The 17,855-nt window shown below is 31.0% G+C and overlaps 1 protein-coding gene across 7 annotated transcripts in view; it reads left to right on the forward strand.

Moving 5' to 3' along the window:
* Positions 1-17,369, forward strand: part of RBM26 (RNA binding motif protein 26) — a 78,363-nt gene extending 60,994 nt beyond the window's left edge. For 6 of the 7 annotated variants that reach the window (XM_012723257.1, XM_012723260.1, XM_012723258.1 and 3 more), the window contains 2 exons: positions 10,151-10,264; positions 11,849-12,630. In XM_012723257.1, the coding sequence (XP_012578711.1) occupies positions 10,151-10,264; positions 11,849-11,938 (204 nt within the window). In that variant the 3' untranslated portion in view covers positions 11,939-12,630. Of the gene's footprint in view, positions 1-10,150; positions 10,265-11,848; positions 12,631-17,158 lie in introns of those variants that run through there. The other variant, XM_012723259.1, reaches the window with a different exon arrangement.
* The last annotated feature ends 486 nt before the right edge of the window (positions 17,370-17,855 follow it).

The raw sequence follows: 17,855 nt of genomic DNA on the forward strand, positions 1-17,855 counted from the left end.
ATAAGACCCTTTAACATATGCATTCTATTTTTGGCCTTGCTTTACCTGTTTAAATTTCTTTTTTTATGTGAAATAGGTGTTTTCTAAAATTCACAGAAATCAAATCAAAAGGCCAGGAATTGATATATAAAAAAAGACTAACATATTTAGTTACAGTAGAGTGTTATACATATATTTAGTCTCCTTGTATAAAGGATGAGAGTGTGTTATATATTTTATATATAAGAAAGACTAATACATAAAGAGGATTGGCATGGAATTATATGAAGATTGAGCAAGTGACAAAATAAGATCAAATTAGATACAAAAAGTTCAGGCAAATACCACTTTAGTTAGATTTATTTTAATAGGTTGAAAGAACAGTTACCACTGTTATAAGTTTTTGGAATTAAGTAAGTTATAGAAATTATTAAACACTTCCTGTCACTGAAAATTTTCTTAAAATTTTTTGACATTCAGTTTTTGTAATGAATAGAAAATTAATTGAGATTATCTTTCTAATGCAAATAAGATATAGGCTTACAGTTGCATTTTTCAAACTTTCCAGTTTCAGAGAATGTTAATTGAGGGTTAGGAGTTTCAAAACTACTGTTTTACATATGGGTGCTAGTTTTAATTTAATCAAAAAAGAATGCTTAAAAAGTACCCACAATATTGCCATGCACCATCACTGTCATAATATAAATGAAATTGTAATAACAAAATTGTAGAAAGATGAAAGGATAGGCCCTCAGGAGAAGAAAATTATCTACCTTTGCTATTGTTTATTTTCAGATAATGTATTATTCTTCTGAACCACTATCCTGGACAATTGAATTTCTCTTTAGTTTTTAATAATCTAGAAATAGTTTTTCATAGAGAAAGTATAAGAGTAAGATAATTGAGACATTCAAATATGACTGAAAGCAAAATTTCCCCAGGGAAGAGATTGAAGTATTTTGAAGACTAAAAAAATTAATATAACACCTGTTTTTCTGATCACTTACAATGTTGTAAACCAATGTTTTGGGTTTTTTTCCCCCCAAAGATTGATTTATTTATGCACACAGAACTGAGGTACAGGCCAGAGGGGGGGCAGTCAGAGGATTCACCAGAGACAGAGTGGAGAGCAGAATAGGCAAATCAATGAAATACACTGCTGCAGGAACAGTGGGCAGGTCAGGAGAGGTCTGCCACATTATATAGGTAACCTCCTGGGCCAGCGTTTAAACTCATGCTGAGGTGACTTTAGCTTCTTAGTGCTGTGCTTTAACCCGCTGTGCCACCAGGGAGGGCCCACCAATGTTACTTTAATAGAAAAATAAAAACATTTAGCTTTAGGATAAGATTTTTATGATATGACTCTGGCTACTTTATTTCTGTTTTACTATTTGACAATCACCATCTGAATATACTAAAAGTTGGATGAATACCAAAATGGGACAGCAAAAAGTAACCCCATGATTGGCTTCAACTTTTGCTTTTTTTACTTTGGATTTTTTATATTTTTATAAGAAACTAGTCCAATAGTCAGGTTCCTATACTGTATATACCAGATGAAACTCTGTAGTCTCAAATTTAAAGTTTTATATAGCTTTTTATATCAGAGGAAAGATACATTTTATTCACTTATGCTTCTGGAGAAGTTATGAGGATTTACTGACTGAAAATTTGTGAAAATACATAGAACAATGTCAGAGACCACATTAAGTTCTCTTAATGTTAGCTACTAGTAATATGGTGTTTTTATTTTCAGAATGAGAATTGACTTCTAAATCAGTGAAACTAGAAAAGTGGAGGCAAGATAGAGTAAATGATTTTGAAATTCATTTTTTTAGACCTGTTAGAATCTATAAAATTACGTTTATTGAAGATAGTACATCAGCAGCCATAAGTTAATGGGGCTAAGTAAATAATAAATTTTTAGTTAAGAACAATATGTGCTTGTGAATTCAAGAGAAATCAATAGCAGTTTTGGTGTGTATTTTTATTGATTTATTTAATAGTTACATACTACAGTAGCATGACTACCAGAGTTAGTAAGTGTGAAGCTTTTGAAAAAATGACTATATAGCTTAAACTCAGGAGTTAAAGTAATGGAAGTGATCCCCTGGAAGTTCTAAAAACTACATCTACATTTTTTAAAAAATTGTGGACCTTTAATGTAAACATTTTTATGAAATGTCAAGGAAAAAGTCAAAACTAGCATATTGATCATAGCCCCGAGGCATACAGGAGGGGGCAGGTGTGAGGAACGGGAGGGATGTACACAAAGGAATATGGTGATGGTTCACAGGTGGTATAGTGGCGGAAGAAATATGGGAACTATTATGATGTAAGAAAAAAATTTAATTAAAAAAAATTCAGCAAAAAGGCACTGATTGGCCCATGGTAGCCACTCAGTAAAAGTTTATAAATGAATGAATTTTAAAAAGTAAACATTTTTATAATGTATTTGTTATAGACAATAAATTTGCTTTTAGCCTTTTGTACATTAGTTTTATCATTATGGTTAATATAATGTAAGTTTTCAGTTTTAATGCTTTGACCTTAGGTCAGTTTTCTCAGCACTTATTTTAACAGAACACTATTTCCATAAAAGCTCCCTCACAAAGGATTCTTTTTGTTGGATAAGTTTATAAAAAGCTACACTTCGTATATTTCTTTTACAATCACAACCTAAATGATTTGAGAAATCAGGAGTAAATAAGCCTCAGTAATTTTGCATATATCAGCCCTTTTCAAATATCAGTAGTTTCCAGAACCACTTTCCATATAAGATAAGGAACCTGCCTGATAACTATCTTTTTTTTTTTTTTTTTTAAAGATTTATTTATTTATTCATACAGAACTGGGGTACAGGCCAGAGATGCGGAGGGTGAGAGGATTCACCAGAGACAGAGTGGGTGCAGAACAGGCAGATCGATGAAGTACACTGCTGAGGGGAGCAGTGGGCGGGTCAGGAGAGGTCTGCCACGCCATGTGGATCTCCTCCCAGGCAGGCAGGGATCGAACTCATGCGGAAGTGGCTTAAGCTTCTTATTGCTGCGCTTTAACCCACTGCGCCACCAGGGAGGGCCCCCCTGATAACTATCTTTTAATACCTTTTTCTACCTTCTTCATCTATCACATCATTTTTTTCTGTTGTATATATCCTTAGTTATCTTAGTTCCTAATTTACTGCAAAATTGAGCAACCATGTACATGAAAAAGTAGGTCAAGGGAAGGGGTGAACCTATGAATAAAATAGCTAAGTCTTATTTAAAGAGACTTTTTGTTTATATTTCATACCATAGAAATTAGAATTATACATCCTCATAGCTTGTCATCACACTACAGCAGTTAGTCATTTATGCCAATCTTATCTATTCTATTCTTCTATCTATCTTATCTGTCTCTATTACATCCACTGCAGCTTTCCCTGATCCTTATTTTGGATCGACCCCGTCACCATATCATTTCATCTGTAAACATTTCAGTGTGTCTTCAGTTTCAGAGCCTTAGAAAAATGTACATATTATCACACCTAATAAGTATTACCAGATTATCAGTCAGGGCTTGTATCGCCTCAATTTTCTTAGGAACTTTTAATTCACTTTGTGTAAGCACCCTGATATGGCTCACATTTGATTTAATAGTATCAGTGAACTCATAGATTGAAACATTTCATGGGTATTGATTCATTATTCTCAGTTATTGATTTATTATTCCATCTTTGGCAAGTTGCTAATATATAAATTTGATCCTTTTGACAGGGCCCCTAGCAGACTCTTGATAGTTTCTTTATTTTCTGGTATGAAAAGATATTCCAGATTTATCTTACACATTTTCTCCTCCAGACCAGCAATGACCATTTCTCTAAGAAACTCTGATCCTTTTTGCTGAGCAAAGGTGTTTAGAGGGCACAGCCTGAGTGCTCAATGCTACTAAGTATATTATTGTCACTAATCCTTTTGGTGGACAAAGCTAGATATGAGAAAAAACATACATTTATACATATATACATACACACACATATGCATGTATATGCACATTTGTACACACACAAAGAATATAAATTCAAAATTCCTACTGATATTTCTCATTTAATTCTAGATGATAAGGTTTTTCTCCAATTACACAGAGTGAAGTAGGTAGATAAATAGAAAAATTCAGAATACTGATGTTTGCATGTTAATTCTGTATTTTATGGTTTTTACTTAATCTCAAGGGTATTAGTGTCCTTTTCCAAGCAGAACACTCACTGACACCAAAATTATTATTTGCTTAATAAGTCTGAGAATAAAAGTATCATAGCATCAATTATATAATTGCTTCAAAAAGGCTTAATATTTTGAGTTTTTTCTTATTCTTATGGTATATTAGGTATGTATAACATATACTTAGAAAGTATCTGGAGCAGTGAGACACTTTTAATGAATATAAAAATTTTAAATTGGGAAGGCATTTTTAGATATAAACCCATCATTTAGTTTGATCTTATATATTGTGTAGTTTTGCTGTCTTTATATGGCAATAAGAAATCCCCATTTATCTAGATAAAGAATTGTGAATTAGCACGTTCTTTGTAATATTGAAATGTTTTAGTAAAGTAGGGATGGTATAACACAAAAGCTACTGAACTGACGGCACATGTTAATTTATTGAATGTATGTTGTGTTAAAGGTTGCTAACATCTGTAGCTGAGTGTTTTTACTATTATAAAAATAACTTTAAATTTTATTTTTTTAATTATTTTTTTTGGGGGGAGGGGAAATACATGTTCATTATATAAGAATTCCAAAAGTTGAAGAAAATTATCTCAACTGTATCCATAGTTAACCAAGTTCCTTGCCAGAGATTACAAATGTTTTTAGGTGTTTTTTGTTTGTTTGTTTGTTTGTTTATATTTCCAGCTAAGTAAAATCTATAAGAACACATTAGTAATTGTTTTACCTACTAAATGGTAGCAGTCATACAGTGTTCTTCATTTTGCCTTTTCCACATTAACAGTCTGCCTTGGTGATTATTTTTCATCAAGAACTGCATTACTCTTGTCATTGTTATATAGGTATTCCATTATATGGAAGTGCAAATGTAATCAGCCATACTGGTAGACTTGCACTTGTTTTTATTCTTCTGCTGTGTGTAGTGGTGAATATTCTTGATGCATATTTCTGTGAGTACATATGAGACTGTGGGATGTATGTTTAAAATTTTGCTATGTAGTTCTTAAGTTGGCCTCCAGACTGGTTGTACCGTACTTGCTTGCCCACAGGAGGTTTATGAAAGTGTCTTCTCTCCACAGTTGCCATAGTGTATATTTTGTGGTGTTTTTTACTGATTTTCTAGAATGAATTTCATGGGTATGTCAGACACAGTGAAGTGTTAGACAAATTTATCTTTGTAAAACAGCAACTTATTTTTATGATTGAAAGTAAAGTGTTTGTATACTTAAATGCTGTTTATTTCTATCAACTCTATTGTTTTGCTGAGTTGTCTTGTTCTATGAGTTTTTTTCCTTAATAAATTGTAGAAGCCATTTATATATACTTACATCTACTAGGAAATCAGCTTATAAATCATAAATATTTTTGCAGATTTTTATTTGCATAGTATTTTATCATTGTAATAATGAATTACCCAATTTTTTTCTGTAGTTTGAAAGTCTTACCAATCTGAGATTATAAACATTTCCCTTGTTTTTTTCTAATGCCTTAATTGTTTTTTTTTTTTAGATTAGACATTTACCTATTTTTAATTCATATGGCACTTATTTGGTATAAGAAGTAAAATAGGCAGCCTACTTGATTTCTGCAAGCTTAGATGGAATATCTTTAGTATTTAAAAGCCTCCCTACATATTTATTTGGGCTGATCTGGATTCTGTTCTCTCCATTGATGAGTTTCATTTTCATTTGCCTCTTCCTTCCTGTTTTAAAGTGATTTTATATCTTAGTAGTTTGTCAGGACTCTTCTTTAGATTCCCTCTCTTGCCCATTATTATTCATTTCAGAATATTCTGTTGATTCTGTTTATTTTTTAATATGTGATTTAAAATAAGCTTTCTGGTTCCAAAAAATGCTTAACAGTTTTGTGAAAATTAACATCTTAGTAGTACTAAGTTTTCTGGAGCTATCATTGTATTTGAGTTCTCCAATATTTTTTTAATCCTCTAGTAATGTTTTAAGGTTTTGTTTATATCGATAATGTATATTGCTTATTAGGTTTCCCCTGATAATTTCACTTCATTACTAACTTAAACAGTATCTTTCTCCCATTGTATTATTTCATGATTATATATAGAAAAACTATATGTTTTAAATTAAATATGTAACTGCCACTTACCAATTTATCAATTTTGTTTGCTTGGGTTTTTTAGGTATTCATTCAGTCATATCTCTAATTAATCCTTGCACCTCTTTTTTCTACATTGTATACACAGTGTTTTATGTTATTTTATACCTTTACTAAAATATTAAGTAACATTAGTATTTTAAGACATTATTTTCTTACTCATGAATTGTTACTGTTCTTAGCTTATGAAATGAATGAAAATGATCTATGAAAAAATACAGTATTTGTAGTATTACGATGTTGACATTTTAGGTAAGGTAGAATACAGATGATTCCTGTTTTATTAAAAGCTGTAGATTTTTAAAAAATTTTTCATTAGAAATGAATTTTATCTAGTGTTTGTAATTATATAGAATGATGAGTTTTTCCCCTCCACTTATTTATATTGTTTCCTAATGAACTAATCATTCATTTTGGTATGTCTCATTTTATTTGATAAATTGCTGAAGTCTGTTCTTTTTTAAAATGTTAATTAAATTAATTCTTTCAATTTTCAGAGGTAAGTTTGGTTTGTATATTTTGGGTGATAATATTTTCATCAAGTATTGTTCCCTTGTTTTACAACAAATAATTCAAAATTTTCTACTTTTCTTTGTACTTATTCTAGGGGTTAGGTCTCAGCACTGTCACAGCTACGGCCTGAATTCCCTCCCCAGGCAGGGAGCTAACCCACATATGGTGCAGCAGATCTCCTGTCCCTTGCCTGCTGTTCTTCTTAGCCCTGTATTTTAGCAAATCCGCCTGTTCTACTCCCCACTGTCTCTGGTGAATCCTCTCACCTCTGGTCTACACCCCAATTCTTCTAGGCAAACAAAAAAAGTAAAGTTTAATAGAATTCATGTGAAATTCAGGGTCTAATGATTTTTTAGATCATGTATCATTTTCAAATCTTTTCTATGGAATGGCTTGTTTAGGTGGTTTTTTTTAGCTTTTAGTGTGGTGCCTTGATTGATTTTTTTTTTTTTTAAGATTTATTTATTTGTGCATACTGAACTCGGGTACAGGCCAGAGGTGCAGGGGTGGTGCAAGGATTCATCAGAGACAGAGTGGGAGCAGAACAGGCTGACTGATGAAGTACACTGCTGAGGGGAGCAGTGGGCAGGTCATGAGAGCTCTGCCATGCCATGTGGATCACCTCCAGGGCAGGGGATTGAACTCACACTGAAGCGTCTGTGACTAGTTTGCAGTGCTGCTTCCTCACCTGTTGTGCCACCAGGGAGGGTCCCCTTGATAGATTTTTTTTTAAATAACCTTTTTCCTCTATATTATCAACTATAATTGTATTGTTATGAGAAAATTCAGTTTTATCTTATTCTTTATTTCCTCACTTTCCTTAATTTGTACGTTTTTACATTTAGCTCTACTTTACGACCACCTCCTTGTTGCTACAGTTAGTATCCTATGGAAATATATTCTTATTAAAATTGTACAGGTTTTTTCAAACTACCTTTTAATGAAATACTTGTTTAATTCTTGAGCATCTGCCACAGTACATTGTTAAGAAAATCACTGATCTAATCCTATTATTTCATTAGTATTAAGCCAATAAGATACTGGAGTTAGTTAAAATATTCCCAAGGTCCTAAGAGCAAACTGATGTAGATGACCAAGAATATCCTGAAAAAGATGAGGAATGATATTTAATTAATTAAGAAATAAAGAATTAAAAAATGTACTACTGATATAGAATAGATCATAAAACAAAAGATAATTCAGAAATTAATACACAGTGAATTACAAAGGGAATGTTTTATTTAAATCAGGGTATAAAACTTTATTCTTTAAATTGTGTTAGGACAACTGGCAGAGATACAGCTTATGTCTTTTTATATCATAAATTGAAGTTGGATAAAAGATTTTTCGTTTTTTTTTTTATATGTAAGACTAGTAAAAATAAGGGATTTCTGAAAGTAATCTTTGCGTGAAGAATGCTTTTAAAGGATACAATATCCAGGAGCCATAAAAATAAGTATTTCATTACATGAATATCAAAAAAAAACAAAACAAAACTTCATAGCACAAACAAAAACAAAAGAACTCCAATAGTCCCCTTCCCCTGCATTAAAAACATGCATCATAAAATGAGAATATGGTTAGCAAATGATACTTTTTCAAATATGACAATTCATTTAGAAATCAGTTTAAATAATGTAAAATACATGGTATAAATAGTCATTCAAGAAAAATAACAAATCTCTTGTTCTGTATATAGAATGGATCTATCAAAATTGGGTTAATATAAAAAGAAAGTTGTAAAAAGAGGGAAATATGTGTCCATATATATATGTATTTATGTAACTGTCTTAATATGTGCTTGGGAAATTGTTAGGCTGTTTGCCAAACTCTTCACAGAATATGGTTATCTGTTATGGATGGGATAGTCATGGAGTTTTTAAAAATATTATGTGATCTGAAGTTTTTGGATATTAAAAAAAAATGAGTGGCAGAACTTTTAAGAACTTGTAAATACTCGTTACAAGTTTCCTGAAATGCACCATCTGCGAAAGAATTTAATCAAAATTTCATAACCAAATACCCAGAAATTTCTTAAGCAAAATTAAATGTATACAGGTTTGAAAATGATCATATAAATAATTTAAATTTTAAGCTCTAAAAAGAGGTATCAGCCCAGTTTATAAATTTGAATTTATGTGGATGTATAGCTATCTACACAATTAATTGAGAAATTTTGCTAAGAAATGTCAATAATGATTTTTGTTCTTTTAAAAGCTGGGTAAAAAGTTTAATGTGTAAGTATTTTTCATGACACCGTTGTAATTTTTTAACAATACTTTTTATATTATAGTTAAATTTTCATAAATTGCTAGTTTCTGAACTTAAAGTATTTTTTTTTTTTAAGTTATATGACATTGTGATAAGGCCATGGACTTAAAACTCCTGAGAGTTTTTAATAGGCATGAAATCCTATAAATTTATGTGTGGGTTTAAAATTTATGTCTGGGGACTTTAATATTGCACGACTTCTAGTCAGATGTCATTGAACATGTAATTGTTTCTACATTTCACATTATGCTACACTTTGAAATTGTGCTGTAAATCTTTTGTGACTATGCATTATTTTGGTAAGTTGCTAACTGATTTATGTTAGTTCATGTTACTTTAATTTGAATGTACTATTTCTAAGCCAGCCACTTAATGTTAGCAAGTACTTAGATTCAACTATGTACTGCTTGTTTTAGCATAATCATTTCTAAAGACTTTGTAGAAATTACTTTAGATTTCAGTAGAAAAGCTGACCATTTTTTTCTTTATGGAGATACTTATGTTTTGTAATAGTGGCACATCATAGATTTGATGGTATTTGGGATCCTTTAATTTAGAAATATATACAATTTTATTATTTATTTTTAAGTGTTTCCTTGTTCATAGTTAACTATACTCTAAATTAACAAGAATTAAAATGCAATAAATTTAGGTTATTGATCCTAATGTAGACTGATTCAAAATTTACAGTTAGGTAGGTTTTTTTTACAGTTAGGTAGGTGCTTTGGAGTTGTCTGAATAGCGGTTATCATTGTATTGCAAGTGTGCAGACATAGCTCTTATAGCTAATTATGGCCAGTATTGAAATAGCTCTACTTATTTTTTTTCTTCTTAAAGGAATTTCCAATCACTAGGCTGATTCAGAAGTAAATATATATAAAATGTAAATTAGTCTATAATTATAAATAATAGGAACCTAAATAACCACATGCAAATGAATAGAAGGCTATCTTCACTTGCGTTTAGCAAATTTAAGTATCAAGTACTCTAACATTCACTTTTTTCTTCAGAAATAATTAATACTATATATTCAATATTCTTAATTGTTTTAGGCTGCAGTGCATGGAGCACGTTTCAAAGGACAGGATCTAAAACTGGCATGGAATAAACCAGTAACTAATGTTTCAGCTGTTGAAACAGAAGAAGTTGAACCTGATGAAGAGGAAGTATGTTTTTTTTTCCTTCCAGTTTGTTTTTACCCTATTTTTATATGAAATGTTTTTATATAAAATGTGATTTTTATGGCCATGATCTTAACATAAAATTTTTATTCCTGAGGCGTATTCTAGGCAGGGGATATCAGATAAATGCAGACAACTTTAAAATTTCTGTATTGAGAATTGTGGATTGCTAAGCCAAAAGAATATATGAAAATTGTGTGTGCACACACACACACACATTCAGTTTTCATTTACTCTTAGAAGATAATAATTATTCATTATAATTTTTATCCACAGGGAATCTTGCGATATTTTAAGTTTTAGAGTACGTATCCTACCAAATGGTTTTTAAGTTTCCTTTATTTTAATTCATATCATTTTAGTTCTTTAGAATGAATGCCTGTGTTTATATGGTAGAAATTCTGATAGGCACAAAATGAATAAGACACGGTCCCTATCATCAAGGAGCTTATAATCTGGAAAGGGGGTGGTGACAGACACATAAGAAACTAATTTTAATGAAAGGTAGACTGTAAGCTAAATAATAAAGATTTGAACAATATGCTGTGGAAAGCCAGAGGAAAGAATAATTATTTCTGTCCAGAAGATTCTTGAAGAAGGTGGTGACAGTGGAGTTGAACCCTAAGTAATACAAAAGCTTATCATGACCTAGAACTGGGCACTGAATATAGATGAAAATCATTTTAAGTAGGGGGTAGTTACGGAAAGGTGCTTTTCTTAAGTAATGCAGTTACTTAGTCTGATGACTAAGAAGTGTGGACATAAAGAACAATAGTGGGAGATACTTTGAAACTAAAAATTTGGTTTTGTTTAATTGTGAAGTAAACTGGGGGAAAAATTGAGGAAGTTAATACATTAAAGTAAGATGGGGGAATTTTACTAATTTTTATAATGGCACTTCATTTTGTTTGAAGAGCTTTTAAGTCTGTTATACATACCCATAGTCAAATGCAAGAATAAAATGTGTATTTTGAAACTCATGTACATGATTTGTCATTTTATATTTTAGATTATACCTTTGTCCTTCCATGAGTTTGAATTCAATGGGGAGAAAAGCAGGAGAGCTCCTGGTATTAGGTATTTTGAAAAGTTTGGAAAGTAGTCTAAGAAACTTCTGTGAAGGGAGTGGGGAAAAGAAAGGAATGTTATAAAAGAAGATATTTTACTATAGCAAGAGAGAAATACAAATCTTGATATTGGTTGATTTAGTGTCCAGGGTTAAAAAAGCTAAGTCAGAAGATTTATTGATATTTTCTTTAAAAATAGAAAAGGTTTGAGATGTGTTTCATAGGTATAGAAGATGGCACAATTTAATGAAGAGGCAGGAGGAATGGCACGCACAAAGGTGTGCTTTGATATTTCTTTAGTGCTTGTTGGAGACAAGCAATAGGAGACTATAGAGAAACCATTGAATGGATAAAGGTTGGCTTTCTCTATTTCTTGAATGTTCTAACCATAGAATACCTTTTGTATTCAACTCTGTTGAGAGAAATCAGTATTTTAAAGTATCACCTTTTTCTTTTTTTCTTTTTTTTTTGGGTAAATTCCTAAATGCATTTTAACCTAAAGTTTCAGGAAGAGTCTTTGGTGGATGACTCATTGCTTCAAGATGACGATGAAGAAGAAGAGGACAATGAATCTCGATCTTGGAGAAGATGATTTGACTGATCATTGATCTGCATATGCTAGAACTCTACCTGTGTTTCATTAGTATTATCTAATGTACTTTTACATATTTGTAAAAACAATTTTTGGTAAAATGTGATGAAGATGGATTTCAGAAATAGACAAAAGAGAAGAAAACTACCTTCTGATCCTGTATTTTGAAAGATTGATGTTTGAATTTTATTTCAGTAAACAATTGCTAAAGACATCACACTAGAAACATATGCAATGTTTTTATTACATACTTCTACTGAATATTACGGAATTCTTTGGGTTCTTTGTAATTTAAGGAATAGGTCTGAACACTTATGACCAATACTTGTTATAACTTAGAGAATTTTGTTTTACTCCAAATAAGGAATGAATTTGCATTTAAAATCTTAATGAATGTTTTCAAAAATGAATAGATAACATAGTACTCTAACTAAAGTCTCCCAAGTTATGTATTCATAATATTACATAGTAGTATGCTTAGGCTTTACTATGTATTAGCCTTTTGTTGGACTTGTGTATGTATTTTACCATGGGTTTTAATGATAATGGTGTATGACTGCTTTGCATATGAGTCCTTATGCATTCAGATGTTAAAAATAAAGTGGAATGGTCTCTCAAAAAAGAAAAGAAAAGAAAAAAAGCACTAACAAAAAGAAAATACAAGACATTGTTCCTTGATTTAAAAAAAAAAAAAAAGAAAAAAGAAAAAATATCAAAATAAATAGACCATTCCAGATGGTGATCTACCCTCCCCCCCATTATCACAAAAGGAGCTATAATCACTAACTTATTCTTAATAATGATGGTTTCTGGTACCTTTACAATAATGTGCAATCCAATGTTTAAAATTTATTCCACTTCAGTTTGGTTTGATCCTATAAATTTTCAACAGATGTCTTAAAATTTAAAAGCAGGCTCTGATTAGTTTGGAACCAGACTTCAAGTAGAGCTAACATTTGGTGAATAAGAAAACATCACATTACATTTTGGATGTATGAAAGAAAACTTGACCATTTGAAGATGTATGAATAAAGAAATGTACTATAGATACTACTTTAGGAAAACACTGTTTGGTAAGTGCTCCAGTCTGATATTTTAAGTGTGCATTTCAATATTTGAAAAAATCTTTAACACATTTGCAACAATATTGAATATTCAATTGTGATTTGTAGTGGATTTCTCTGGCAAATGAACATAATCATTGAAAGTTGATACTGCATTTTCTGGAAAATAAATATTCTTTATAGAATGCGGGGTAGAATATTCTATATTTACCTTTTGAAATTCATCATTTTGATTGCTAGTGTTTCTGCCCCTCCTAAGATTATAGTAATTATATTAAAGTTACATTAAAAAAAAACATTTCCCATACTGGGATCCTCACAATCACAGATTCAGTTCTACCACTGTAGTCTTCTGTCAGTGGAGTATTAGTGAATACTATTCTTCTTTCCCTTTTCCTCCCCACATTCAGGGTTAAAGTTGTATATATATATTTTCTTGACTTAATACTATTTGATAGGAATGTTTGGCTTGCAGTTGGTGCACATGTTTATATTTAATATTAAGATCAGGTTTCTTTTGTCAAAGTAGTGACTTGACTCAAGAACTTCTTTATTATACTTAGATATATATTTTTATGTAGTCTCTTACATGTTGACTATGTGCTATTCTGAATCATTAGGTAAGTTTGTTTTCTTTTCTTTTTAGTAGTCGTGAAAGGTGCCAAATTGGCAGAGGCTCACGTTTCTTCTCTTAACACCAAACAGGTATTATAAAGAAAGTAAATCTTTCAAAGGCCAGTTAAACCTCCATGCTGATTTTTGGCTTTAAAATTTGATTAGTAGATAGTAGCCTGATACTTTGAAATTATAAAATTCCCTATAATATAAATGAGATTATTTAAATCATAAATAGCTAATCACTTCTCCTCATCTCATAGTCTCTAGTAAACTAAACTAAAATTACTTTAAATTTTATTGCATTAGGAGAATCAGAAACACAAGTATGTTTTGATTTGGTCTCCAAGTGTGGGGATTAAATATTAGCATTCATTTAATTGATGATTATATTTTTGTTAATATAATTTTAATTCTAAATAGCACTTAGTATTTACTATTTATTTTAAAAAGCAATGAGTATTTAAAGCTGAAGATAGCCCTTTAAAGTAGTTGTTAGTTCCCATTTTACAGATAAGGAAACTTAGGCTAGTGGAGATGAAGTTGCTTGCCCAAAGTCACAAGCAGTAAGTGGAAGTACTAGTTTTAAATGCAGGCATTCTGATTTCAGTGCCATTTTTTTTGTAAACTGTACATTGGAACCTCTTTCCTAATTATTGATTGAGCATGAAATTGTGTTTCTGGTAAATGTGGTAGCTCATGCACAGACTTTGGAAACTTGATCATTAGCCAGTTCATATCTTTGCCATCCCCTTTAATACAGCACTTTGTTCATATCTCTGTTATAGTACTTATGTTGTAATACAATTTATCTGGTTTATATTTGTCTGTCTTCCCCAAATTACAAGCTCCTCTAGGAAGGGGACCATGTCTTATTCATCTTTTTTATCTCTAGTGATTATCACAAAGCCTGGCTCATAATGGGCACTCAGATATTTGTTGGATGAATTAGTGAATGAATGCATATTTGAATCTCCAATAATGGAGTGACAATTACCTCCCTTGTTAATTCTTATCAATTTAAAAAAAAAATCTCTCAAAGGTCTTAGTCACTGGGACCACTTTGCTAAACAATTGATACAGTTAAACAGTTACGTCACATCAATGGAGTTACCAATGCACACATTGTAGTCTTAACAGGATTTCTGTAACACTAGTAAGGCATTAATATTTTGGAATAATAAGTATCATGGTTAGTTCCAGGAGTAAAATAGCCATTTGGGTACTACCATACAAGAATAGGAATGCTGAGAGCCACCAATCTAGTCCATCCCACTAATTTTTCATATCTAAAGATGACGCAGTATAATGATCCCAACTCTGCTACTAGTTCTTTGGCTTTAGACAAGTCTACCCAGGGCTGTTTCCTTGTCTGTAAAATGAAAGGGGTTGGACTAGATGATCTTTTAAGGTCCCTTTCACATCTATAGCTTGCCTGATGACACATGAGTGTTTGATATAAAACAATATACCAATTCTCCCTATATTTTTTTTCCTATTAATGGAAACACCTTCGATTTTGGCAATTAATATATCATACAATATATCTGTACAGTTTTTTTTTAATATAGTGTCTCAAAATGCTTTCCTTTTCTGGTACAAATCCCACTGAGCCTATAAATAGAATGACTTCTGTATTCACTAGCACTTTTTCTAACTACCTATAACTTCCTTTTTTATTCTAAACTCAAAAAATGAGTTATTTTCTATTACGCCACCAGAAACTTGAGACATTCTTAATTTTTACAGTTATCCTAGTAATTTCCTTGCTTTAGTTATGGAATGAATTGACAGTTTAAAAAAAGGAGTACAATGTATTGATAGATAGCTACTTCATACAGGAAAAAGTTAGAAAAATTACCTATTAATTGATTTAAAAGATTGATTAGGATTACCTCAAGGGATGGTTGAGTTGTCATTTTACATACTTTTTTACTCAGCATTTTTTGTCTACTAAAATAGTGTTGTTTTAAATGCTATTGGATAATTGTAACAGATTTTAAAATTAATTTTAGTATTTAACAGATGTCCAAGCATCAAATGAAAACATGTTGCAGGAATTGGAGAGTACTTCATAGCTCTTATTTTACTGTAATGTAATAAAATGTAACAGCAAGTAGTTTACTGTAAAGAAAAAGCTTCATTGTTTTAAATGTAGACATTATGACTGATTTTAACGGTAGGAATTTTCTTATTAGAACTGTTCATGGGACTGTTTTTCCAGGTTTTCTTGGAATAGTAAACATTGGCTCTAAGGGTTACAAAAAGAGAGCAAAAAAAGTTACTTGTTTGATATATTGAAATTTCAATGAATATTTTAGAGTGTGATACAATCTATTAGTCTATACATTTTTTCTCCTTACATTTATTATGAGCTAACTATAGAACCAGAATTTATTTAAATATTGGTAAGCATTTTTTATTCACTTAGAAAAGCCTATTAGTCTTTTAAAACAAAAATGTCCTGTGCATGAGATTCTGGCTTTTTGTTAGTTCACTTTTTGATATATCTCAGTGTTTTTCTTGTTCTTCTAAAACCTTATCAATTAAAACGGAAATTTAGGATTAAATCATCAGAGTGCAATATCTGTAAGGCAGAAAGGAAATTTCCTTTTCCCAGATCTCAGGAACTACCTTGTTCTTACTAACTTCTTGAACTGGCTAGTTGCTCTAAGGTATGTATACATGCTCTTAGAGAGGAATAGTTTTGTCTTTTTTCTCACTGATTGGTATATACCTATCAGATGTTTATATGTATAATCTTCAAAAATAGCTATTTGAAAGTCTTAGGGGAGAGAGAGATCTTGGTGAATATGGGTATCATTCTCAGTAATTTCTAATGAAAACATCATACTCTCTTGATAGAAAAAATTCCTAATGTGACATAACATTTTTGCAATTTATCAGTTTTGTGTATTCACTAATTAATGTAATTGAAAGAATATTTTATTTGACTTTTTTTTTGGTGTCAACTTTATGTATTTGCTGCTTCCCAATTCTGTCCTTGCTTCCTCATTTTTTATTTTATTCTACCACTCATCTGTCTCATTTTGGTGAATTCCTTATTTATTTTTGTTGTTGATCATTGTGCTTAGGACAGAGTTTGTCATAATCGTATGATTAAAGAAGGAAATGATTACCATATGGGGTTTAAACAAATTAGATATACCTTGCAATTACTATGAAATCTTTGGGGAACTTAAAAAATGATTCTCATTTTTGGAAGTTGTTCATGATTTCTTAAAATTACCTTTGCACACCTGTATATAAAATTTATCATATAGGCAATTACTACATTTCCTAACCCCCCAAAAAAAAAAGTTTTAAGGAAGCACGATGTAGAGAGGTCCTGCAAATTACTTAACCCAAAGTCGATCCTTTGTATGATTTGTCTGCAACTTTGATTTTGATTACTTTCTCAAATAGAAGCTTTTTTAATATTTAGAAAAAAATGAAGGTTAGTTTATATTGTGATTCAATTCAAATTTTAGATTTATTTGCAATTTCAGAGGAATTTTTTAATAGTCTTCTCTTTTTCCAGGAGAGAGAGCTCATCATTGCCTGAATTTAGCTTTGTGACTACAAAAGCAAGACCTGTTCCTGTCTGGAGACGACTGTTATAATATCATCCTGTCATCTTATGTGTGCCCTTTATCAATTTGAATATATGTTTACATGTACTATAATTAGCATTTTGTCTTTACAGTTCTCTTACGGTACATCTGAGTCCAGAAATATATATATGAGTGTGTCCTTTGTCTGACTTTATTCTTAAATGTTTTCCACCTTTATAGCCCTTTATTTTTTAAACACCATAAGAAGGGAAAAATATCTCTTGGTCTCCTAATATGAAGTAAACTCATTTTCAGCCTAGTGAGAATTGTGCCCAGGAAGTCTATGAAGCCATGATGCTGCATTCCTAGCATGAGTTTAGAATGAAGCAAATGATTAAAAAGTTAAGCATGGGTTTGGTTTTAATTTCTTGTGTTCTAGGATACACATATGGGGTTAGGATAAAAATAATTTTGAACAGATGATAAAATACTTCTCTGTACACAATTATAACTTCCCTTTTTCTTCTAAATATATTTACTGAAATTGTTGCCAAGACCACTTACCCAAATATTTTTTAACTTTTAGTTCTTCAAAACCAACAGTGTCACCTTTCCTCTCATACAGTGATCTCCAGATTACAAGACCTTGAGAAATATCTATTAAATGGCTGATACAGTTTTTCC

Source organism: Condylura cristata, unplaced genomic scaffold, assembly GCF_000260355.1.
Source record: "Condylura cristata isolate star-nosed mole 26May11 unplaced genomic scaffold, ConCri1.0 scaffold00010, whole genome shotgun sequence".
Classification (NCBI taxonomy): Eukaryota; Metazoa; Chordata; class Mammalia; order Eulipotyphla; family Talpidae; genus Condylura; species Condylura cristata.